Source organism: Camelina sativa, chromosome 19 (genome assembly GCF_030686135.1).
Source record: "Camelina sativa cultivar CO46 ecotype springtype chromosome 19, ASM3068613v1".
In the NCBI taxonomy this organism is placed as follows: Eukaryota; Viridiplantae; Streptophyta; class Magnoliopsida; order Brassicales; family Brassicaceae; genus Camelina; species Camelina sativa.
Genome location: NC_141898.1, coordinates 5,265,237 through 5,288,426, shown reverse-complemented (window position 1 = coordinate 5,288,426; position 23,190 = coordinate 5,265,237). Strand labels below are relative to the sequence as shown.

At 38.0% G+C, this 23,190-nt stretch overlaps 4 protein-coding genes across 5 annotated transcripts; 2 read left to right on the top strand and 2 right to left on the bottom strand.

Annotated features, from left to right (window-relative positions):
* The first annotated feature begins 370 nt into the window (after positions 1-370).
* LOC147920213 (uncharacterized) lies at positions 371-2,618 on the top strand. The gene is made up of 6 exons (XM_087500964.1): positions 371-416; positions 502-611; positions 693-820; positions 931-1,218; positions 1,321-1,544; positions 1,912-2,618. Exons 1-6 carry the CDS (start codon positions 371-373, stop codon positions 2,616-2,618), a joined length of 1,503 nt encoding a protein of 500 aa, XP_087357090.1.
* A 3,363-nt stretch (positions 2,619-5,981) lies between these two features.
* LOC147920212 (WD repeat-containing protein 26 homolog) lies at positions 5,982-7,060 on the bottom strand. The gene is made up of 3 exons (XM_087500963.1): positions 6,836-7,060; positions 6,607-6,708; positions 5,982-6,236 (listed from the first exon to the last, which is right to left on the bottom strand). Exons 1-3 carry the CDS (start codon positions 7,058-7,060, stop codon positions 5,982-5,984), a joined length of 582 nt encoding a protein of 193 aa, XP_087357089.1.
* Positions 7,061-9,888: 2,828 nt separating this feature from the next.
* On the top strand, positions 9,889-19,119 carry LOC104764947 (ubiquitin C-terminal hydrolase 13). Of its 2 annotated transcripts, none has more exons than XM_087502747.1 (32): positions 9,889-10,522; positions 10,848-10,911; positions 11,086-11,236; positions 11,336-11,493; positions 11,753-12,018; positions 12,116-12,334; positions 12,408-12,516; positions 12,622-12,737; positions 13,023-13,121; positions 13,212-13,321; positions 13,603-13,677; positions 14,050-14,128; positions 14,213-14,359; positions 14,446-14,526; positions 14,638-14,757; positions 15,030-15,152; positions 15,306-15,383; positions 15,497-15,585; positions 15,778-15,886; positions 15,976-16,044; positions 16,129-16,236; positions 16,420-16,475; positions 16,546-16,723; positions 16,808-16,909; positions 16,995-17,066; positions 17,239-17,304; positions 17,460-17,525; positions 17,952-18,035; positions 18,141-18,257; positions 18,378-18,452; positions 18,536-18,622; positions 18,706-19,119. In XM_087502747.1, the coding sequence occupies exons 1-32, from the start codon at positions 10,493-10,495 to the stop codon at positions 18,745-18,747; spliced, it is 3,345 nt and encodes a 1,114-aa protein (XP_087358873.1). In that variant the 5' UTR covers positions 9,889-10,492; the 3' UTR covers positions 18,748-19,119. The 2 variants fall into 2 exon arrangements, with proteins under 2 accessions (XP_087358873.1, XP_087358872.1); XM_087502746.1 differs by having other exon boundaries at positions 10,271-10,522; positions 10,845-10,911.
* Positions 19,120-19,455: 336 nt separating this feature from the next.
* On the bottom strand, positions 19,456-21,624 carry LOC104764945 (amino acid transporter ANT1). The gene is made up of 3 exons (XM_010488555.3): positions 21,043-21,624; positions 20,302-20,955; positions 19,456-20,122 (listed from the first exon to the last, which is right to left on the bottom strand). Exons 1-3 carry the CDS (start codon positions 21,274-21,276, stop codon positions 19,715-19,717), a joined length of 1,296 nt encoding a protein of 431 aa, XP_010486857.1. The 5' UTR covers positions 21,277-21,624; the 3' UTR covers positions 19,456-19,714.
* Positions 21,625-23,190: the final 1,566 nt, after the last annotated feature.

The following is a 23,190-nucleotide window of genomic DNA, read 5'->3' as shown; positions in this document are numbered from 1 at the left end:
AGGTCAGATCCGCGAGGTGAAATACCCCGAATTTCTTGCAAACACTGTGGTTGTAAAAAAGAAAAATGGGAAGTCTCGAGTCTGCATGGACTTTACCAATCAGAATAAGGCTTGCCCTAAGGATAGTTTCCCTCTCCCACATATCGACAAACTAGTGGAGTCCACCTTAGGCCATGAACTAATGTCCTTCATGGATGCGTTCTCCGGCTACAACCAAATCCTCATGAACCCAGAAGATCAGGAGAAAACCGCATTCATCACGGAACGCAAAACTTACTGCTACAAAGTAATGCCTTTCAGGTTGAAAAACGCTGGAGCAACCTACTAGCGCCTAGTGAATCGGATGTTCAAGCAGTAGCTCGGAAAGACCATGGAAGTTTACATCAACGATATGCTGGTGAAATCCAAAGAGGCGAGTTTGCACCTCGCCGACCTGAAAGTCTGCTTCGATATCCTGAACCAGTTCAGAATGAAACTCAATCCCAAAGTGTACATTTGCAGTCTCGTCAGGGGAGTTCTTGGGTTACATTGTGACAGAAAGAGGAATTGAAGATAACCCGAGGCAAATTAATGTCTTTCTATCCATGGGTTCTCTTAGGACACTGAGGGAAGTATAGCGTCTCAACGGACAGATCGCAGCTCTCAATCGTTTCATTTCCCTGTCAACGCATAAATGTCTCTCGTTCTACTAGTTGCTAAAGAAAGGAGCAAAACACTTCGCGTGGGACGAGAAGTGCGAGGACGCGTTTTCTCAGCTAAAAGCATATTTGTCCGAGTCGCCGGTCTTGGTGAAGCCCGAATTCCGCAAACCCCTTTTCCTGTACGTAGTTGTTTCAGCAAGCGCAGTAAGCGGAGTATTAGTCCGAGAAGAGAGGGGGAGCAACAACCAATTTTTTACGTAAGTAAATCCATCAAAGGAGCCAAATCCAGGTACCCCATGATAGAAAAATTAGCCTTAGCAGTGGTGACCTCGGCGCGGAAGCTGCGTCGTTATTTCCAATCTAATCCGATCGTAGTACTAACAACGCAACCACGTCGAACCATACTCCATAGTCCAAGTCAGTCAGGGAGGTTGACCAAGTGGTCGGTCAAACTAAGTGAGTACGATATTGAGTTCCGAACTCGAACTTGTGCCAAGGCGCAAGTTTTGGCGGACTTCCTTATCGAACTCCCGCTGGCTGATTCGATAGACATCAGCTTCGAGTCCCCGTGGACTCTGTATGTAGATGGGGCATCTTCGAAAACAGGTGCAGGGATAGGAGTTCGCCTCACTTCCCCCACGGGAGAAGTGATTGAATAGTCATTTCGTCTGAATTTCAGTGCATCTAACAATGAAGCCGAATACGAGTCGTTTCTAGCCGGACTCCGCCTAGCAGCGGGTGTGGGGGTCAGGAAGCTCAGAGTTTTCTGCGACTCTCAGTTGGTCACCAACCAATTTTTGGGGGAGTATGAAACCAGAGATGGACGGATGGAAGCTTACTTCGCTTCGGCTCGGGAATATGCAACGAAGTTCGACGACTTCAAAATCACGAAAATCCCCCACAGTGAGAACTCGGCCGCAGATGCGTTAGCATTGTTAGCCTCGACTTTGAACCCCGCAACTACTCGAATTATCCCAGTTGAAGTCTTCGAGTATCCGACATACGCCTAGATCACTCGAGTGCAATAACACGGACAATGAAGAAGAAACAGTTAGCTACCAGGGAGACGGCTCGCGATTTGTCGTCAGAATTAACCTCACCAGATGCGGCGACGACCTCATAAATTTCCCAGCCGCCTGTTGACGAACAGGAAATTAGTACAGAACCTCGAGACCCATGACGACCGGCCTCAGTTCCAAACTTATCCGATCTTCCAGCCCCACATGTCCACAATACGAACACCGATAATCGGAGGGGGGGGGGGGCGCAGGAGACTGGCGGAGCCCGATCTGGGCTTACCTGGAGAAGGGTGATCTTCCAGCTGACAAATGGGCAGCCAGGAAACTTAAGATTATCAGTGCACGGTATTGTATCTATAATGGAGCATTTCTACGCCGAAGTATAACTGATCCTTATCTAACGTGTGTTGTGGGTGAAGAAGCCCTGGCACTAATGCGAGCTGTTCATAACGACCCTAATGGAAATCACTCCGGAGGTCGAACCCTGGCCTTCATGATCAAGAGGCAAGGATACTTTTGGCCTACCATGGTCACCGACTGCGAAGAATACTCCCGAAAGTGCGAAAAATGTCAAAAACATGCACCATCCATCCACCAGCCTACCGAGCTCCTATCCTCCGTGTCTGCTCCTTATCCATTTATGAAATGGTCTATGGATATCATCGGTCTTCTACATCAGGGACCGGGAGGAGTTCAGTACGTGCTGGTCCTTACTAATTATTTCTCTAAATGGGTAGAAGCAGCGGCCTATGCAGTTGTGACAATCGAGCAAGTAGAACAGTTCGTGTTAAAGAGTATAATCTACCGTTATGGTGTGCCATACGAGATCGTCACATACAACGGTCCACAGTTCATTTCCTCTAAGTTCGAAGGGTTCTGTGCAAAGTGGAAAATACGGCTTAGCAAGTCAACTCCGCGTTATCCACAAGGAAATGGGCAAGCTGAAGCAATGAATTAGGTCATATTGGCCAACTTAAAGAAAAGGTTGGATTCTCGCAAAGGGTGCTGGCCAGACGAACTGCAGGGCGTGCTCTTGGCAATCCGAACTACGCCTCGTCATGCCTTTAACGAAACCCCTTTTTCCCTGGTTTATGGAGTTGACGCCATAATCCAAGCCGACATAGAAGTACCTGGAGTCCGCACAACATCTAATCCACTTCGGGCCATGGAGAATGAGGAATTTCTGCAAGATACCCTCGACGTCATAAATGAGCGCCAAGACCGAGCTTCAGTTCGGATGCAGAATTATCAGAATGCGGTAGCCCGTTATTATATTGCAAAGGTTAGAGGTAGGCCTTTAGCGATTTATGATCCAGTACTTCGGAAGGTCCACGAGAACACCGAAGAGGATAACGCGGGAAAGCTAGGGATCAACTGGGAAGGGCCATACAGAGTCACCCGCGAAGTGCAAAATGGGGTCTACCAGTTAGAGGATCTGGACGGGAAAGCAGTCCCGAGGTCCTGGAATTCCATGCATCTCAAACGTTTTTATAGTTAGTTCGAGTAACTTTGTACCGAACTACGATTGGCTTAATCCCAACAAGGGTACGTAGGCAGCCCACTTCGGGTCCAGCTATCCGTATTTAATAAAATTATAAGTTCACCAATTTGTTATTGTATCTCGTATAATCCAGGAAACCGGGATCTTACCCCGTAAAACTCAAAAACTGAAGTTTTACTTCGTATCTTTCAGAAAACCGGGGTCTTACCCCGTAAAACTTGAAAACCAAAGTCTTACTTCGTATCGTTCAGAAAACCGGGGTTTTACCCCGTGAAAAACCGAAGTTTTCCTCCACCAAAAAAAAAACCGAAGTAAATTCATTTATTTCGAAGGATCACTTCATAATACATACCGTAAACCGAGGTCTTACTTCGTACAGTTACTAGGTCGAATTCGAAACTGAAAATCTTACTTTGTAATATTTTTAACATCAAAATTCCGAATTCACTAAAACTCGAAGTAACTTCGTAAAAGAAAATCTGTTCAAGCCGAAGCTTACTTTGCACTATCTAAGTCCTACTTCGGGAATTCAGCTTAGTTTCCGAAGTTCTTATTAGATCTACTTTATAAGATCAAACTTTTTTTAATCTTCAGCGATAGTTATCACTAAAAATCCAAAGCATGACTTCGCATTATCTAATTCCTACCTCGAGAAATCAACTTCATGTCCGAGGTTCATGTTAAAATTACTTTATAAGGTTGAATTCTCTTCAGTTTTCAGTGATCAAAGTTGAGGGAATGAAAAGAAATTAACTGATCAAAGTTGAAAGCCAATATATTTCTGCTCGGGGCGGTCACCGCGACCAAAAACCCCAAACCACGTTTAGCAAAAATAAAAGGTAAATGACAAAAGGGGGGCAACTCATACCAAAACAACCCAACACTAGGCCTATTGAGGATCAAAAGCAGGAGCAGAGTCGGTCACGGCAGCTACGTCCACCTTAGGAGGAACCAGATCCATCTCGGTGATCCCTACCTCCGAAGTAGTGTTAGCTCATATGGTGTCTAGTCCCTGGTTTGACATTTGTCCGAAGCTAGTCCCATACTCATCAATGGTGATACTTAGTGGAGGCTCATTGCAAAGAAGTTCGGGAGTATCCTCCAAAAGGCCAGAAAATGCGGAAAGATCAAAGTCACGAACGGTTACCTTTGTGACCTTGTTGTCGGCTTTCTCCTCGTTGGCCCGGAGGATCCCGAGCTCAGCTTCGAGGTCTTCAATATCTCCTTGGTGATTTCTTCAATTAGCATCCGGTTTGCCCTAATCTCGGCAGCTCGAATCTGGGCTGGGGCTAACCTTTCGCGCTCTTCGAAGTGAACCTTCACATCCTCTATCAACAGACGAAGACCCCGTCTCATGGATTGCCTCTCTTCTCTCCGCACCCTCTCCATCTCGCAGTTGTTTCCAGCCTCCAGAAGCTGGTTGCGGAGCTCAACCTCATGTAGCCTATTCTTGGCCGCCTTCTCGTTCTCAGCAGCCTCGTAGTACAGCTCGCCTGCTTTCTTCAACTTTCCCCTGAAGTCTTCATTGGCAATCCCGAAATCCAGAACCTCTACCTCGGTCTTCGTGTTCTCGGCTTCTAGCCGAACGTATTCCGCCAGCTGACCTTTAAGATCAGCCACCTTGCGCTCAAAAACCTACACCTTGAAATTGACAAATCCTCTTTAATTATATAATAGATACGCAAAACCCACAAACACCCCTTCACCACCAGAAATCCTCAGACCAAAACAGCAGCATCATTATGTTTTTCCTTCATTGGAGTTAAACTAACACTAAAAAAAACATATTGTATCTCTTAAATATTATCACAAAATTAAATGATATTATTTCAAATTACTTTTCAATAATTGATATAAAAATTGAAAATAATCGATATTATTACTAATTTATATGACATCATTTCATTATAATTGATGCAAATATAAATTATTTACATCACTTTCAAAATACTGACACAAAATATATATATTTATTTCACTTAATAATTGATGTATTTATTAATTTATATTAACATCACTTAAAAAAAATTATCCAAAATTTACATCATTTAAAAAATGATGTTAGTAAATTTATATGTCAAATTAGTATATTAGCTGAACTAAAAAAAAAGAAAAAAAAAGAATATTATGTACTCTTTAATCGACTGAAACTAAAATTCAAATTGACAACACAAAAAAAAAAAACAAAAACAAAATAGCCTATATCCCACATCCGTTGTATACAAAAAAAATTTCCTACTTGCTTCTATATATTCTCTTTCCACTTAGTCGTACATCTTTAATGGGATAACAACTATTTGTGTTGATCCTATCATAAATACAATATAAATAATATAGGTAATTTATCAAATGAATAGATAACAAATTTGATTAAAAATAAGTAATTAAATATTATATTAAAAAAATATTTTCATATAATTTATTAGAATATTTATTTTAACATCAGTTTTTCTGAAATGATATAAATATTTAACATTAGTTTTGATAAATGATGTAAATATATTATATCAATTTAATAAAAATGATGTAAGATTTACAACATTTTTTGGAAATGATGTAAATAAACATCGATTCTAATAACCAAAGCAAATATTTATTTCAATTGATGCAAATAATTTGCATCAACAAAATGTAAATCATTTATTTAAGTGATGCAAAATATTTTAGTATTATTTAAATATGATACAAATATATAATATAAATGATATATATGAAACCATTTTTTTTGTAGTGAAAGCTCCTCCTAGCAAATTAATTGAACAAGAAGTGTACTTAAACCAGTCAATACCACAAAAGCTAGGGCCACAAAGCATCGTAAGATCAATTTATGTCTGGTTGTTCCATGTAAAGCAATCTTTTTGAATGGATCATCTTAGAGTTCTTAGAGGAGTTAATTTCATCCTCTTCTCTCATCCATAATAAGATGGTCCATCTTTCTACGTCAACAACTAAGATCTCCGAATCTATGCCCACTTTTACAAGCAAATAACCATATTTGGTCATAGCTATCTGATCAGTTGAGTATTGATGGGAAGTTGGGAGAATTCCACTTAGCTCGACATGTAGCTCAGTCCCCTAAGAAGACCACATAGGTTCATCATGATTCCACAGTTGTATCACTTTGTCTAACATCAGACCAATTACACATTTATCGTCAAATGCGCAAGAAAGAGTACCATGTCCAGTTGTTTCATAGGTTTGAATGCATTGTCCTGAATGAGCAGCCCACCGTTTGATTACCTCTTTGTCTCCACAGGTAATTAGCTCTTCATCATTTTTACTCCACAAAGTCATAACAACCGGAGACTTATGCCTTTAAGTGTATGCTTGACTGAAAAACTCATATGTGAGTCGTCCATCTATAAGAACACCATAATCAACCAATTCATTTTGAGGTTAAGTATACGATATAGCTAACACTTCACAGTTGGGTTTATGTACAAACCTCCCATATAATTGCAGAGTGATCTTTCGAACATGAGGCCAAGAAGTTACCATCGTGGGAGAACTTGAGAAACAATACTTCATCTCGATGTTCATTCAACGTCTGGAACACATTAGAACAAAAATTGGATCATTTGGTGTATCTATAACATCACATATGTAGAGAGAGCTAAACATTAAGTCACTGAAATTGTGAAGAAAACCACAACGTCATAAAATTGTCTTACTACCTGTAGAGTTTTAGAAGGTATCATACCAAGCCCACAATTATGATCAGAGTAGAGGGAAATCTCATTGTCATGAACATTGTGAAACTGGAAACGTTCTCGATCAGTTTTAAGTGTCCTCTCTAGCAGAGACTCCAGCCTCTTTGTTGGGATAACTGCTAGAGGAAGCAACCTAGGGTACCACCATATGCATGGAATAATAGCTTTGTCATTCCCAAGGATGATCATACTACCATGTAATTGTCTATGAATAAAAATATACTAGCTACTACTATTATATAGTTACACTAGATTAGGACCCTTGCTATAGCATGAATTGAAATTTCTTTTATTTATATTATAATTTTAAAATAAAATATAATTTATATAATTATTTTTAAAAGTTTTTTGGATAAAACATTATGCAATAAAATCATATGCTAAATATAGTGATTTCAAAAAATACCTATTTTGTAAGTTTTATATTGTTAATTTTGTAATTTTATGTATGAAAAATGGTTATGTTTGTTGTTTATTTTTATTTTAGTTATTGAACATGTTTGGTGAAAGTTTTTTAATATGACTCGTGCTTAGGAAAGATTTTATTTTCAGTTGCACAATAAAATTTCGGAAATCACGATTAAGTGTGATAAATTACCAAAATTTTATTTTTTTTTACGCCTAAGAATATATTTTTATGTTTAACAGTATATATTTTGTAACAATACATGGAATACTAAAAAATTTATTTAGGAAATTGTATAAATCATTAGAATATTCTCTTTAAGAAGATTCTTTGAGATATTCTTAAGCGTATTCATATAGCTCATGGACTGACCAATTAATCTATAACATTTTTTTTAACCAACCTATATTTAATGTATAACCTATTTTGTAACCAACTTATAAAAATTATATAGTTTACAAAAGAAAGTTACATACTAGATAAGGGATTAATGTTTGTAGTTGGTCTTGGTGTACATTGAAATCATCGCTGAAGTTATAAAGTCTATGCCAATAATGGTCCGATATATATAAAACAACACACTGGAAATAAAAAATAAAAAATTCATGTCCAGACAATAAGCATATCTATCGATTTCATCATCATTACTCAGTTTGAGAATATGAAGACAACTGAAATATCAAAGGATGATTGACATAACGAATAATATATGAATGTTAATAATAACACAATGTTGTCCACCTACCTATTAAAAAAAAAGAGCGCAACGGATATTTTGTAGACACTGTCTATAACGAAAGTGATAGCCGACATAAGTTTTTTTCATACCAAAAAAACAATCCTGCAGGTAAGAAAACCATAGAGATAATTATTGTCAAAAGAAAAAAAACCATAGCGATTACCCTTTTTTTTTTTTTTTTGAATGTATTGTTAAGTTATATTCAAATGGAAAATTGCTTTGTTACAACTTCAGAATAAGCTTAAAACAAAATCAAAACAGATAAAACTTAGAATCTTGAGCCAAACCAAACTTGCAACCCGTCGTCGTATCGTCGATCGCCCATGAGTCCAATGGCTAACAGTTGATCTTGCATGTGCCTATCTATCATGTGAATGAGATGAGAAGCAGGGTGTGGAGTCTCACCATGCTCCCGACCATTACGTTCTTGTCAGAGGCAGTAAACTGCGGTTTGCAAAACTGAACGAGCCAAGAATCCCTGAATCCGATCGCCCCATTTGCCACTTGCAGCAGAGAGGATCGAGTGCCAAGTGGTAGAGTACTTTGCCTTGTAAACGTTCAAAGCAGACTCCTTGCAGACCTTTGCACTAAAGTTGCAATTAAAGAATAAATGGTTCCTTGTTTCAGTGGCATTGTTACAAAGATGGCAAGTCCCCCGTGCACCCCTGCTCTAGTATGTCATTCAATCGCCGGTAGAGAGTCTGTTTCGAATCGCTAACCAGATACAGAAAGCAAATCGCGGCGTTGAGTGAGTGAACCAAACACTATGATGCCAAGGAACCTCTGCAACCGATGAGCGTATCTGATTCCACATATCTTTAGTGGAAAATTGGGTTTTAGACTTAACATTGGCACATTTCCAAAGCATTACATCTGCTCTATAAGTGCTCATATCCCATTTCAACTGTAGTTATGCTTCCATTGAGTTAAAGTTAACATGTTGGTGCTGCCGGTGGTGACGTCTTCCCCACGCCTCTGCAACAGTCATATGCTTACTAATCCCCATAGAAATAAAGCCTTGATCACCCGCCACATCCACCAGCCTGCCCATGTTGGACCAGTCATCAAACCAGAAGGAGGTGCGTAGACCATTGTGCACTTCGATTTTGCAAAACTGCTTTGCAAGGTCTCGAAATTTGAGAAGTTTCCTCCACATCCATGAACCAAGAGCAGTCGGTTTAATAGACCAGAAATTCCCCCTCTTCATTAAGGTGTTGCCTACCATTGAACCCACAGAGACTCACATGAAGATACAATTCGCCAGATCAATTTTAAACAGCTTACATCATTCATGTCTTTTAAAGACCTTAACCCCAACCCACCTTCCCTTTTAGGCTTACAAACACCCTCCCAAGTTATCTTTGCTTTGTGAGATAACCCCATTTTATCTGATATAAATTATCATATAATGTTATATCTGGTTGTAAAAAGCTAAAAGATAATATATTATGAAACAGAAAAAGCATTTGATCCTATTATAATTCAGTTCCACAATGTGATTTTGTTAATCTAGGTATTGGTTTGGCTTGTTGGATTTTTAATCAAATAGATACCAAATGAAAATTTAATTGCCTTTTTTTGGCTCTTATTCAATTCACATTTTTAGCAAAATATGTGTAGATTTCAAATGTTTTTAAAAGTGAATTTTTTTGATCATTTTCATTTTTAATTCGTTTCGATTACATTTTATTGCAATAGAGAAAATTTAACCTTTATACATTTCATTTTAGTGGATACCTCAAACCTCAAATAATGTACATATGCAACTTTTTTTTTTGGTAATAAATAATATTGTAACAAATTAATGTTAAATATGATATGTCAAAAAAGTGCAAAAACTTATAAATGAAGGTGGATAAGTATTGTTATATTATTTATATAGTACATCATTCACATTTAAAGTAGTGTGACAGGAAATAGTATATAACAAAATCTAAGCATTAATTTCCGTATGATATTTCCTAAAATATACTTATGAAACTTTGCATTTCCATTTACCCTATATACAATATAAACCCTTTAGAATAATAATAATAATAATAATAGAGAAGAAAATTCAAAACAAACTTGAAGCCCGTCCAAAAGCCCAAAAGTTCACCGAAGATCTCCAAACACCGTCACGGTCACAGTCACGTTTAAGCCACGTGGAGAGGTTTAATTGGTTTAATGTGTACCTGTCGCATTCTCATTAGCCTGTCACGCTTCTCAGACGATCCCTCAGGGGAACATATAAATCTGAATCCTAATAGTATTTGGAATTACAATACAGACCCTTAAGTTTAGTAAAAATATCGTAATTATCCCTATCGAAAAGCGAGAAAGAGTAAGAAGAAATTGAGAGCGATTGATCTCTCTCTCTCCCCGTCCTTCTGCAAGTTCTCTCTATTTCTTCCCTCACTCCTTCGTCTTGTCCCATCTCTCTGCTCGACGCTCTCTTCTCTACTTCTCGATCCATCCGTGAATCGCTCTTGGAGCAATGACTATGATGACTCCGCCGCCGCTTGATGTAATCTCCGATTAGCCTTGTTTTTTTTTGTGTGTGTTTTGTGTCAATTTGATGTCGTGTTCGTGGGGGGGTTTTTTTTACGCGTTTTCTACCTTCTTCTGCTTCGGATTTTTTACTCTCTTCGTTTGACTGATCCGTTAGGGTTTTGTTTTCTTAGATTTTTTTTTGTTTCTCTGTATTTCGAAAGCGGTAGAATCATCGGGAGATTACCGTGTTTTTTTTTGGGTGATTGCGGTGTCTGTTTGACGTTCTGATCACGGGGTTGGGAAATTAGGGTTTCTATTAGTCGGAAGTCTGATTTTTCATCTTACGATTTTGACAGCAGCAGGAAGACGAGGAAATGCTTGTACCGAATCCGGATTTGGTCGAGGGACCTCAGCCTATGGAAGGTAAAATTTTCTGCTTCTGCTACTTTCGTCTGTGTTATACCCTGATTGTTTTGGTGTAGATGCTGTATTACTAGTGGATAGTGCTGGAGTGTAGAATTGATGTTTTCACTGTGCGCTAGGGTTTTGTCTATTTTTGGTTTTTGGATTTCTTAATAGTTGTTGATGCATTTGTAGTTGCCCAAACTGAGACTGCTGCTACCACTGTGGAGAATCCGCCAGCCGAGGATCCTCCAAGTCTGAAATTCACGTGGACCGTCCCTATGTTCACTAGGCTCAATACCAGGAAGCAGTACTCTGAAGTATTTGTTGTTGGAGGTTATAAATGGTAATGACATAGACTTTTTGATGCTTTTTTTTTTTTGCAATTGATTTCCTGGTGTTCATTTCATTGGTTCATTTGCGCTGTTTTTCGTTTTTCTTGCAGGCGTATATTGATTTTTCCCAAAGGAAACAATGTCGACCATTTGTCCATGTACTTGGATGTTGCTGACGCGCCTAATTTGCCGTACGGGTGGAGCAGATATTCACAGTTCAGTCTGGCTGTAGTGAATCAAGTTCACAGCAGATATTCCATCAGAAAAGGTATCTTAGTTTATTAATTTCGTTATCTGAATGCATGCATAAAATGTGAATATCCTGGCAGATGTTTATTTCTTGGAGTGATAATTTGGATTTATAAGAGGAGTACATGGTCGACCTTGGAATGCAGTCAAGCTACCTGAAAACTGAATTGAACATGATGATTTTCATGCAATTTTTTGAATTTCTTAAGAGCCAGTGACTTTTTTACTTGTTTTCTGGTCAACCTGCTGTTCTGACTACTTTCTTTTGCATGTTGCAGAGACGCAACATCAATTCAACGCAAGAGAAAGCGATTGGGGGTTTACATCATTCATGCCTCTCAGCGAGCTCTATGATCCCACTCGAGGATATTTAGTGAATGACACTGTTCTGATTGAAGCTGAAGTTGCTGTGCGTAAAGTTCTTGATTACTGGTCATATGACTCAAAAAAAGAGACTGGTTTTGTTGGACTTAAAAACCAAGGTGCTACCTGTTACATGAATTCTCTCCTGCAGACGTTATACCACATACCTTACTTCAGAAAGGTTGGATGCACGTCTTGTTTTTTTTTTTCAATTTGCTTAATCATGAGTTCGCTTAATTCTATATAAAGACATCTGAATAATGCACCCATGCTTGTAGGCTGTGTATCACATGCCAACGACTGAAAATGATGCACCGACCGCTAGTATCCCATTGGCGCTCCAAAGTTTGTTTTACAAGCTTCAGTATAATGACACCAGTGTAGCGACAAAGGAGCTGACAAAGTCGTTTGGTTGGGATACATATGATTCTTTCATGCAGCATGATGTTCAGGAACTCAACCGAGTTCTATGTGAAAAGCTCGAGGACAAGATGAAGGTAAAATTTCTTCTTCAGTCCAACCTTTCTTCCATTCCTAGTTGGTATTTTATGTTTTACTTACTTTTTCAAGGGAACTGTTGTGGAGGGAACAATACAAAAGCTATTTGAGGGTCACCACATGAATTACATTGAGTGCATTAATGTAGATTACAAATCTACTCGAAAAGAATCATTCTATGGTATGTACTTTTAAACAGTAACGTATCTTCAGTTGTCTTATATTATTGAAGCTGATATATTTATATCAAACTAACTGTACAGCTGTGTACTTTGACTTGTGACAGACCTCCAGCTTGATGTTAAGGGCTGCAAAGATGTATATGCTTCTTTTGACAAGTATGTTGAAGTTGAACGCCTTGAAGGAGACAACAAATACCATGCAGAAGGACATGATTTGCAGGTAGGCTGTCGTCTATCTTTCTTTAATTGGTTCTTGTGGATGTTGATAAGTGTCAATGTCCCTATGTTGGTCCTATGCAAGTCAATCTAGTCTATCATTATCTGCATATTATTTGGTGTAGGGGTTCATAATGTGTGTGAATGCTACCAAGCAAGATAAATTAGGAAATTAGAAAAGCTTTTTTACTTAGTATTGTTTAAAGCAGCTGATAAAGTTGTATTTGACTAACTGTCATTGTTACTGTGAACTTATCTTATATTGGAATGATTTTTTATTTATTTTCAGGATGCAAAAAAAGGTGTTCTATTCATAGACTTTCCACCAGTTCTTCAACTTCAGCTCAAGAGGTTTGAATACGATTTTATGCGGGACACAATGGTGAAGGTTAGTGTCTGAAATTCCACTTACCCAAAAGACAGCATGTAGTGCCGACTGTGTTTAGACTTGCTTTGAGGCTGACGTCTTTATTTACAGATCAATGATCGGTATGAGTTTCCTCTTCAACTGGATCTCGATAGAGAGAATGGAAAATATTTATCCCCTGATGCAGACAAGAGTGTCCGCAATCTCTACACCCTCCACAGGTATATATTGTTATTGTATCTCTACTTTTGTAATTTGAGATACAGTAGATTCAAGCAGGGCTATATAGTGGTGGGATTTTTCCTGAAGTATATAGTTCTATTGATTATAAGGCTAGGTTCCTCTTCTCAGGAATCTGTTGCCGTAGCTTAGTTTTTCCTTGAAAGATGGACAGTTCATCTTCCTTCTGTGATAGTGAAATACAAGTTGAATTATGTTGTAGTAAGATCTTGTTGTTCCTTGTGGGCTTGCTTGAACAGTTTGCTGCTCATTTTCTATGCAGTGTCTTGGTTCATAGTGGAGGAGTGCATGGAGGGCATTATTATGCTTTTATTAGGCCAACACTTTCTGATCAGTGGTACACATCCTTCAACTCTGTCATGCTAAAACAACTTCTGTATTTTTTAATTTAAGTTATTTTAATTGAAAACTAGTTCCTTCATCATCTAGGCTAGCAAGGCCCGAGTCATTTCTTATGATACTGAAAAATGTTACCGTATTTCTAATGGCTCTTCTATCCACATATCCAAACGTGGATTTGCTGTTATTAGTTTCACAATTAAGATTCACTGTATAAGTGATCTTTGTAGTTTCCTTTTTGCTTCCCTTTTCTCCCAAATTCTCCACTGAAATAAGTCTTTCTGTGGCTTCTGGTGTCTGTTTAGGTGACAATAATGAACAAATTTTTTCATTGCTATACTTTTAGACTATCTAAACTTAATTCTCCCAGGTATAAATTTGATGATGAACGGGTAACGAAGGAAGATGTGAAAAGGGCACTGGAAGAGCAATATGGTGGTGAAGAAGAGGTAACACTCTCTTCCTAGGTTTCTCTTTTTGCTTTGTTCTTATTTTTCTCATTTTATGTACTTTCAAATTTTGTGTCGCTTCAGTTACCGCAGAATAATCCTGGTTTCAATAATCCACCTTTCAAATTCACAAAATACTCGAATGCGTACATGCTTGTTTATATTCGGGAAAGTGACAAGGATAAAATAATCTGCAACGTTGATGAAAAAGACATTGCGGAACATTTGCGGGTAAGAAATTCATTTACACGCTTTTTCCTGTTTCACCTGTTTACCTATCTTTGTTTTGCCTGAATCAGTTAATTATTTTCTCACAGGTGAGGCTGAAAAAAGAACAAGAAGAAAAGGAAGATAAAAGAAAATACAAGGCTCAAGCTCACCTTTTCACGACAATCAAGGTTTTCTACTTCTATTATATCTGGGTCTGAAAGTGAACACAGACGTAATTACCTATTGCTGGTATAGGTTTGAATTAATGATCTTACTAATGCAATTTAACTTTTATAAAGGTCGCAAGAGATGATGACATTGCTGAGCAAATTGGAAAGAATATTTATTTTGATCTTGTTGATCATGAAAAAGTTCGGAGTTTTAGAATCCAGAAACAAACCCCCTTTCAACAGTTTAAGGTACATGCCTGTATATTCCTATTTGTTTCCAGACAAATGCAATTTATTGCAGCAAGAGATGGGGTTTGTGAAGAAGCTTCTTTATTGGTAACCTGAATCTATCTTGAAGGAGAAGAATAGTGATCAGGATTCTGATGAGAAGAATATCTGCTTTCGTTTGGAATCTAGTTTGTTTAAGGGTTTTTATAAGATGCTGTCTTCGATTATTCATTGGTTGCAAGTTTCTTAGTGTCTTGTGTACTTAACATTGTTTAAAATTTGTCCTCTTGTAGGAAGAGGTAGCCAAAGAGTTTGGTGTCCCGGTTCAACAACAGCGGTTCTGGATCTGGGCAAAGCGTCAAAACCATACTTATCGTCCCAATCGTCCCCTGTTACCTAATGAAGAATTACAGACGGTAGCTATACTTTGTTTTTTATAAGCTATTTTGTTTTTTATAATTGCTTCCATGCCTATGGTTTGCGTCTTTCATTTGGTATTATTCCTATTCATGCCTATGTACAACACACATGTTTTTTAGGAGTAATTAATTTTTAAGATGTTATTGTAGGTTGGACAAATAAGAGAGGCATCTAACAAGGCAAACAATGCTGAACTGAAGCTGTTTTTGGAAATAGAGCGCGGACCGGTAATACTACACTGCTGCAAAGTTTAATTGTTGAGGCCTATTCATTGAATGAAAATCTGAAACCAATTGGTCAAATAAATAGTCGTACTAATTCTTAAATTAAAATTATCCAGGATGACCGTCCTATTTCTCCCCCAGAAAAATCATCTGAAGATATTCTTCTTTTCTTTAAGCTCTATGACCCTGTGAACGCAGTACTAAGGTAATTCTAGTACCCACCACTTTTTCACTTTGACGTCTGTTCAAACAAAAGGTTGTATACTCCTGTATATTCTCATCCTAAACGCACTATTTCTTTCTTCCATTTTCTTTTTAATGGAGAATTTGTCACTTTTTCCCTGTTTCTTGTTTGCAACTTTCATCATTCTTACATCACTTTGTCCATATGTTGTAGATATGTTGGCAGGCTCATGGTGAAAAGTTCCAGTAAGCCCATGGATATAGTAGGGCAACTGAATAAAATGGCTGGCTTTGCCCCTGATGAGGAAATAGAACTTTTTGAGGTTGAGGCTGGTGCCTTTTAGTTCTACCTTTTCATCATACTTATGGCCATGAAACATTTCATTTTATTTGGTTTTGTGCCCATTTTCAGGAAATAAAGTTTGAACCTTGTGTAATGTGCGAACATCTAGATAAGAAGACTTCTTTCAGACTGTGCCAAGTAATGTTAATCTCATTGTATCAAATGTGTCAAGTGATGTTTCATAGTTTGTCCTATTCATTGAAATGGGTTTCTGGCGTATAGATTGAAGATGGAGATATCATTTGCTATCAGAAACCTCTTCGTATCCAGGAGAGTGAATGTCTATACCCAGATGTGCCATCATTTTTGGAGTATGTACAGAATCGAGAGGTATAATTAACCTGGGCACTGATGTCAATCTTGAAATGGGCTCTAACAGTAGAGCTTCAACTGTTATAGCTTCTTTTTATCAAACTGTGATGATTAGCGTCTTTTTATCAATTCCTTGGAAACTACTAATAGTTGTTGGCAAGTTTTGGTGGTAACTAACTTATGTGGTTTGTTATTTCGTAGCTGGTGCGTTTTCGTACATTGGAAAAACCAAAAGAAGACGAGTTTATTCTGGAGTTGTAAGTACCTCTATGGACAACTTTGTGTCATTTATTCCAGTATTGGAATTCGTAATGCTTCTACTTTCAGGTCAAAGCTGCACACTTATGATGATGTTGTCGAAAGAGTGGCTGAGAAGCTTGGCCTTGATGATGCATCGAAACTTAGGCTTACATCTCACAATTGCTACTCCCAGCAACCCAAGCCTCAGCCAATCAAATACCGTGGAGTAGATCATCTTTCAGATATGTTAGTTCACTATAATCAGGTGATTGACGTTGGTTTGAGTGAACTTACATATGTTTTTTTGGATTCCAATGCTGAATTGCTTATGACTCTTCTTCTTTTTCAGACGTCTGACATTTTGTATTATGAAGTTCTGGACATTCCTCTTCCAGAATTGCAAGGTCTTAAGACTTTAAAAGTTGCTTTCCATAGCGCCACAAAGGATGAAGTATGGGTTGAACTTTTATTTGTGATTTGTAGCTCTCTCTATACATGCTATTGTATTTCAGTCCTTAAAACTCTTAAAATTGCAGGTGGTAATTCACAATATCAGACTACCTAAGCAGAGTACTGTTGGAGATGTTATTAATGAACTTAAAACAAAGGTCAGTATAGTTACAATTTTTTTATTAGATCATTGCATGCATCTCTGCTAATTGGCCACATATTGAGCTGTGTTTTCTCCTTATAAAGTACTTGTCTTTTAATGGATTCTGCTCTATACTTTGTGGTTTAATCTATTTCATAGTTTAAATATAATCTACACTTGTGCATCAGGTGGAACTTTCGCATCAAGATGCAGAACTGAGGTTACTTGAGGTCTTTTTCCACAAGATCTACAAGGTAACAGGCTAACTTCTTGTCTTTTACATTGTATTTAACTTTTTAACTATTTTAAGATTATGGCTTGTAGACTGTACCACATTTCGTGTGATGTACTTTGCAATCTTCTCGAACTTAGCAAATTTTGATCCAATTTGTTCGGGTGCGCGTTGCAGATCTTTCCATCTACTGAAAGAATTGAGAACATCAATGACCAGTACTGGACTCTACGGGCAGAGGAGGTATATCTCTCTTCCTCACCTTCTTTCGCTTTAGTTCTGTAATCGTCCAAGCTTTTTATTGTATTTTGTTAACTGACTTATCTCTTGTTTCTCCGATGGAAGTAGATTTTGGTTTCTTGGAACTTTTTGCCCGTCTCTTTTTTAGTTTCAAACTTGCAAAATTAAAATGATGTGGTACATTTGTAATTGAATGAGATAATCATTTACTGCATTCGCTGTTTTGGAGTCAGAGGCATAGGTTGTTTGGATTGATAATTGCTTGAGAGGAACGTCATCTGCATTGTAACTAGTTTGTGCAGGTTATTTGAATGCTTGAGATGAATAGTTGCATTTGAGCTACATTAGTAAAATGTAAATGCAAGTTTTTGCTGGTTAATGACTCAAAAGATGCTGAGTTTCTTCTTTTGCTATCGTGTGAAATCTCAGATACCTGACGAAGAGAAGAATATTGGTCCCAATGATCGGTTAATCCATGTATATCATTTTACTAAAGAGCCCGGACAAAATCAGGTGGTAGTCCATATCACTCTTAAGTTACTTGAAAAGCTATATGAGGGGTCCAGTGTTTTGGATCGGAGGTTTTGAAAACTTTGTTAACCATTCTTTCTTTTGCAGCAAGTACAAAATTTCGGCGAGCCCTTCTTTTTGGTAATCCATGAAGGTGAAACTTTAGAAGAAGTGAAGACCCGTATCCAAAAGAAACTTCATGTCCCTGATGAGGACTTTGCCAAGGTATGCATGACTTTTGTCTGATTTGGTAACAGCTAAAAAATGTCAATAAATTTATTAATTGTTATTATTGGTGGCGGAGTAAGATCATTGTTAATGTGTTTTTTGTCTTGTGTTATTCAGTGGAAGTTTGCATCTTTTTCGATGGGACGACCCGATTACTTGCAGGACACAGATGTCGTTTATAATCGCTTTCAGGTAAGACTTTTTTTTTTAGTTCTGTTCAAAAAGAAATTCGGTATTTAACTCTTTCATTCTCGGAAACTAAAAATGACTAACAGAGAAGAGATGTGTACGGTGCGTGGGAGCAGTATCTTGGGTTGGAGCACATTGATAATGCTCCTAAAAGGGCTTATGCTGCAAATCAGGTAAGAAGCTCTCGCTCGTTTTCTAAGTATCCATCTCCCTTAAGTCTACCATCTGTTTGAATGCTCTTGTTGTATTGTTGTAGAACCGACACGCATATGAGAAGCCGGTGAAAATATACAATTAGGGGAGAGACATGGCGAGGAATCTCAAGGGTGGTTTTGGTGCGAGGATAGGATGTAGAGAGTCTCAATTTAGATTTGATAACCAAAATGAATATATATCTTTCAGGAAAGGGTTTTGATTTTGGCTCTGACATAAGTAAGTGTGATCTATTTTGCTTCCAAAACTACTCAGTTGGTGTTAATATGGTATTGTCTGAGACTCTCTCTCTCTCCCCCCCCCCCCCCCCCCCCCCCTTTCCTCTCTGCAAAATCCCCATTTTGAAGACAAAGGCCCCGTTCTTGGATTTGAGAGGGCGTTGGCTTTTTTTGGTTCTCAATTAGGATATTGTATTTCGAGGTATAGTTTTTAATATTTCTACTCTTTCCGCTGTTTATTTCTCTCTGATTTCCTCCTTCCAACCTTAACGAAATCTTGGGATAGGTTTCAGATTCATGTCCTTGTACGTGACAAATCTAACCTGTGGCCTCTTGCACAAGAATACTAAATTGTTGTTTCAAGCTTACACTTTACACTACAGTCTTTACAAATGAGTTATTCACAAACGTGTACAACTCAAACCCTCCCGAGATGAAACACAATTCAATCAAAACAATATTCCAATTATTTTATAGCATTAATGATTTATTATATAAATAATATTCGAATTCCTACTGTTTAATGTATTTTTTGATAAGAGCATGGTTCCGACTATTTTGTTAAGACACACATATCCCGAGAAAATGGATCTATATAACCTAGCCACGTTGTAGTAGTATTTAAATAGAACAAAAGAAGCTTGTCAAATTAAACAAGTGGTCACGACTTTTCCTGACACCATTAAATGATCATACAACAATCTCACTTTTCTCACCATATATTTCTATTTCAGATTCATGGAAAAGATCTATGCATTTTCTTGTTTGTTTTACCAAACTTCTTGTACGTACTTGCATTCGTAGCTTTACAAAAGATCGCTTGCTTTACCTTTTTCACACTCCGACGACTGTGTTGTACGTACCATAAACAGCAAAGAGCAATCCGCAAATCACGATGAATACATCGACGGATTTGTCCCATACATTTAGTGAAGGACCGAGCAGCGTGAGGTGATAAGAAGCCGGCAACACAAACGATATGAGTGCACACAAAGTACTTCCAACAAGAGATGCAAATGTACCAAATCCTGGGACTAAACTCGCGATTGCTGCAAGTCCTACCACCAAAAGTGTCCTCGTCATAAAAATTGCATATTTTGAGACTGAACCTGTTTCGTTGCTGTAACCATGATGATGCTTCCGTTGAAGGCAATCTATCCTCTTCAGTTTCTGCTCTATGATCTCGTTAAGCGGATGTACCATGATCGGAAATGTAAACGTCAATCCCACACATAACCCAATCTGGTTAAACCAAAGAAAAAACAGAAAAGTATTTTATCAGCTTACATGATGAACACAAACACCAAGATGCCAAAACAAATGTTTCAAATGATATACAAGCTCCCACACGAAACTATTCAAAAGGCAAATCATAAGGAAGAACAGAGCAGTAAAACATTGTTAGTGGCATAATTTTATACCTGGACAGCAATGGCAGACCAATTATTAGGGAGGTTAAGTGTGATGATATCCTTTGTTTGATCACCATAAGCCATATAACCACAAAAACCGAACAACACATAGACAAACGTAATCCCAGCAAGCACTTTAGCTAACAACTTAGGAAAAGCTTCTCTGTCCTTCATAGAACTTTCTAAAGCCAAAGTCATTGCAAAACCTTCAAAACAGAACACGGCAACTCCTCCAGCAAAAGGTAAACCACCAATGGTAGACGAAATAGCGGTTCTGTCACTAAACGAGAAGTCTCCTTCAACCACCATCTCCACGTTCTCCTTCACAACGAAACACATCGCTATGATGTTGCATATATCAGCAAATATACTGAAAGGAGAGAGAGCCGATAAAGAAGTGATCCAGGACAATCCAACTTCGACTGGAACCAGGATCAAGATGAAAGAAACCATACTTAACCCATACGAAGTGAATATAGAAGACAAGTTTCGACCTATGAAGACTAGATACGCTACTGATCCACCACATTGAGCGGTGAAAATGAGGAACTCGGTTAAGTATCGACCTTTTGTTCCCATACATTTGAAACCTAAATCACCATATGTTTTCGATTCTTCTTCTTCTCCTCCTTCTTCCGATTCTAGCTTGTCTCTGCACTGAATCTGCAATCGAAAACAATCCAAATTAGATTCGGTTGTTGAGATTTAAGGATTTTGGGGGAGGAAAAAAAAAAAAGAAAGGGAGCTAACGAGGAGGAGCATGCAGTAATAGGTGGCGAATCCGACGATAGTGACGCCGATAGATCCGGCGAACCAACCGGCGATGCGAAATGCGTAAGGGAGGCCAAGGACACCTGTACCGACGATGGAGACGATAATATTTCCGAGCGTTTGAAGAGCAGAGGTTCTGTCGCCGCCGGTTGTAGATTTTATCAGAGGAAGAGATGGATCACCGTTCGCCGCCGTCAGGTCTTTGATCGCCATCGCCGAGATTCACTCTCGTTTATTTTATTTTATTTTTTTTTTGTTTTGTTGCGAAAGATTTTTTGTCGATAACATTGGAGACGTAAGAAACATTGCCGCCGCCATTTTTATAGGTGACATTGAACCCCCCCCCCCCCCCCCCCCCCCCCGCCCAAAGATTGATTTCTCGATCTGACGTGGCACCACAGCATCCCTTACATCTGGCACGTGTGTACCACGCGCTCCGTCGATGAGATAGATAGATAGATCTGTGCAATTTGGAAGCCAGAGGTGATAGATAATAAAAGTAAAAGGAAGATGGAGAGAAATTTTTAAAAAAATATCCACAGATTCATTTGTCTGTTCTTTTATAAAATTCAGTTTTCTGACATCGTAATAATTGGTAGTTAGATCCAAAAAAAAAATAATGCATATAGATGGGAAAAAACTTATTCAAAGTTTTGACGTGTCTGCAACGACTTAAAATCATAATTCTCTCTCGAAACCCAGATTACATGTTTTAGTCGTGTACTTAAACATAAGCTTCTGAATACATTGAAATCGAGATTAATTTATTGGTCTCAAGTTGGGGAATCAAAGTTTAACTATTATAACACGAACATAATAAATCACGTACTATTAAATATTTGATAAGAGTCTGTTGTTATGAATGGGACATAATACTATACAACATAGTGTGATCAACTATTTTGTAGAGATAGTCGCATATGAAGTTTTGACTGTTTTGTGTTCTACTTTTACGAAGAAAATACAGTTGTCTTAGAGCATCATTGCTCGAGTAACCCATACTCTCTGTTTTGGGCCCAAAATTATATTAAAAAACCCATATTTGAGTCCAATACGCCGAGTATCGGTTCTGTGAGAAGGTTTTGGAGCAATTCCTTGAGCTACGAGATGTCGCATTTGGTGATTGGTGAACTCATAAATATAAAAGGTAATTTTTTTTTTCCTCATTTTTTTTCATTCTTTCTCGACATTTTTCTTCTCTCTCTTCTCTTTCATTCGTGGGAGATAAACAGGCGATTCTTCTCCATCGGAAAAATCAACCGATTACCATCGAATCGTTGATTTATCCGGCTAAATCTCGATGGTTGTTGGTCATACGGAGGGTAATTGGAGACTGTATTGGTGTAACCTAGCCTATTAGAGTTTGTCACTTCGGTTCTCAAGATTTGGTGATGGCGAAGGTTTCACAATGGTGGGACAACGATGGCGGAGGATTGGTGGGACAACGGCGGATGTCCGGCGAGGTCCACCGTCTAAGGAATTGGAGAGATACGGTTCGTCTTCTGATCTATGATTTTTTGTGTTTCTGTAATTCATCTCCGGTGGTCTATAACTGTTTGGGTTTCATATTAATTCGATTGCTTATTAGAATTGTTAATCTTTGCTGTCGATTTGACTTATTAGGCATCGATTGTGAGATTAATTTGATGTTAATCTTGGTTTTGAAATTTGTTTGTATGATTTAGGGTTTCGGTTTAATTAATGATTATTGTTTGATAGCTTTTTATGAATGAGTGGCTTATTATGTTCTTGTTTTGTGTTATAGCTTTTGTGTTATAGCTTTGTATGTTCTTGTACTTTTTTAATGTTCTTGTTTTGTGTTTTGTGTTTCTGTTACCCGTGTGTCTTTTGATCGGTAGAGTGTAAGTTTAGTTTGATGTTTAATAAGATTGTCTTGTTTTCTACGAGGTTCTCATGAACTGGATATAGCGGTTAAATGGTGAAGAGTGGTGTTCATGAAGTGGTTTACCGGTTGGACAGTCAAAATTGATAAGGTATGGTCCTATAACTCTCATATGTTGTTGTTAGGTTTTGTCTGAGTTGTGATTGGGATGAATGAGTTGGTTTTGTTGTTCTTGTTCTGTTTTGTTAATCTTTATGTTATAGATTGTTCTTGTTCTTGTTCTA

Coding starts and splice junctions, on each gene's coding strand:
- LOC147920213 (XM_087500964.1), top strand. CDS start 371: ATGGAAGTTTACATCAACGATATGCTGGTGAAATCCAAAGAGGCGA. Junction 417..501: donor GGTGAAATCCAAAGAGGCGA/GTTTGCACCTCG, acceptor GTACATTTGCAG/TCTCGTCAGGGGAGTTCTTG. Junction 1,219..1,320: donor TTCGAGTCCCCGTGGACTCT/GTATGTAGATGG, acceptor TCTGAATTTCAG/TGCATCTAACAATGAAGCCG.
- LOC104764947 (XM_087502746.1), top strand. CDS start 10,493: ATGACTATGATGACTCCGCCGCCGCTTGAT. Junction 11,494..11,752: donor CAGATATTCCATCAGAAAAG/GTATCTTAGTTT, acceptor TGCATGTTGCAG/AGACGCAACATCAATTCAAC. Junction 15,586..15,777: donor CCTGTGAACGCAGTACTAAG/GTAATTCTAGTA, acceptor CATATGTTGTAG/ATATGTTGGCAGGCTCATGG.
- LOC104764945 (XM_010488555.3), bottom strand. CDS start 21,276: ATGGCGATCAAAGACCTGACGGCGGCGAACGGTGATCCATCTCTTCCT. Junction 20,956..21,042: donor ATTACTGCATGCTCCTCCTC/GTTAGCTCCCTT, acceptor TTTCGATTGCAG/ATTCAGTGCAGAGACAAGCT. Junction 20,123..20,301: donor GGTCTGCCATTGCTGTCCAG/GTATAAAATTAT, acceptor TGGTTTAACCAG/ATTGGGTTATGTGTGGGATT.
- LOC147920212 (XM_087500963.1), bottom strand. CDS start 7,060: ATGATCATCCTTGGGAATGACAAAGCTATTATTCCATGCATATGGTGG. Junction 6,709..6,835: donor TACCTTCTAAAACTCTACAG/GTAGTAAGACAA, acceptor AATGTGTTCCAG/ACGTTGAATGAACATCGAGA. Junction 6,237..6,606: donor ACTCTGCAATTATATGGGAG/GTTTGTACATAA, acceptor TGGTCTTCTTAG/GGGACTGAGCTACATGTCGA.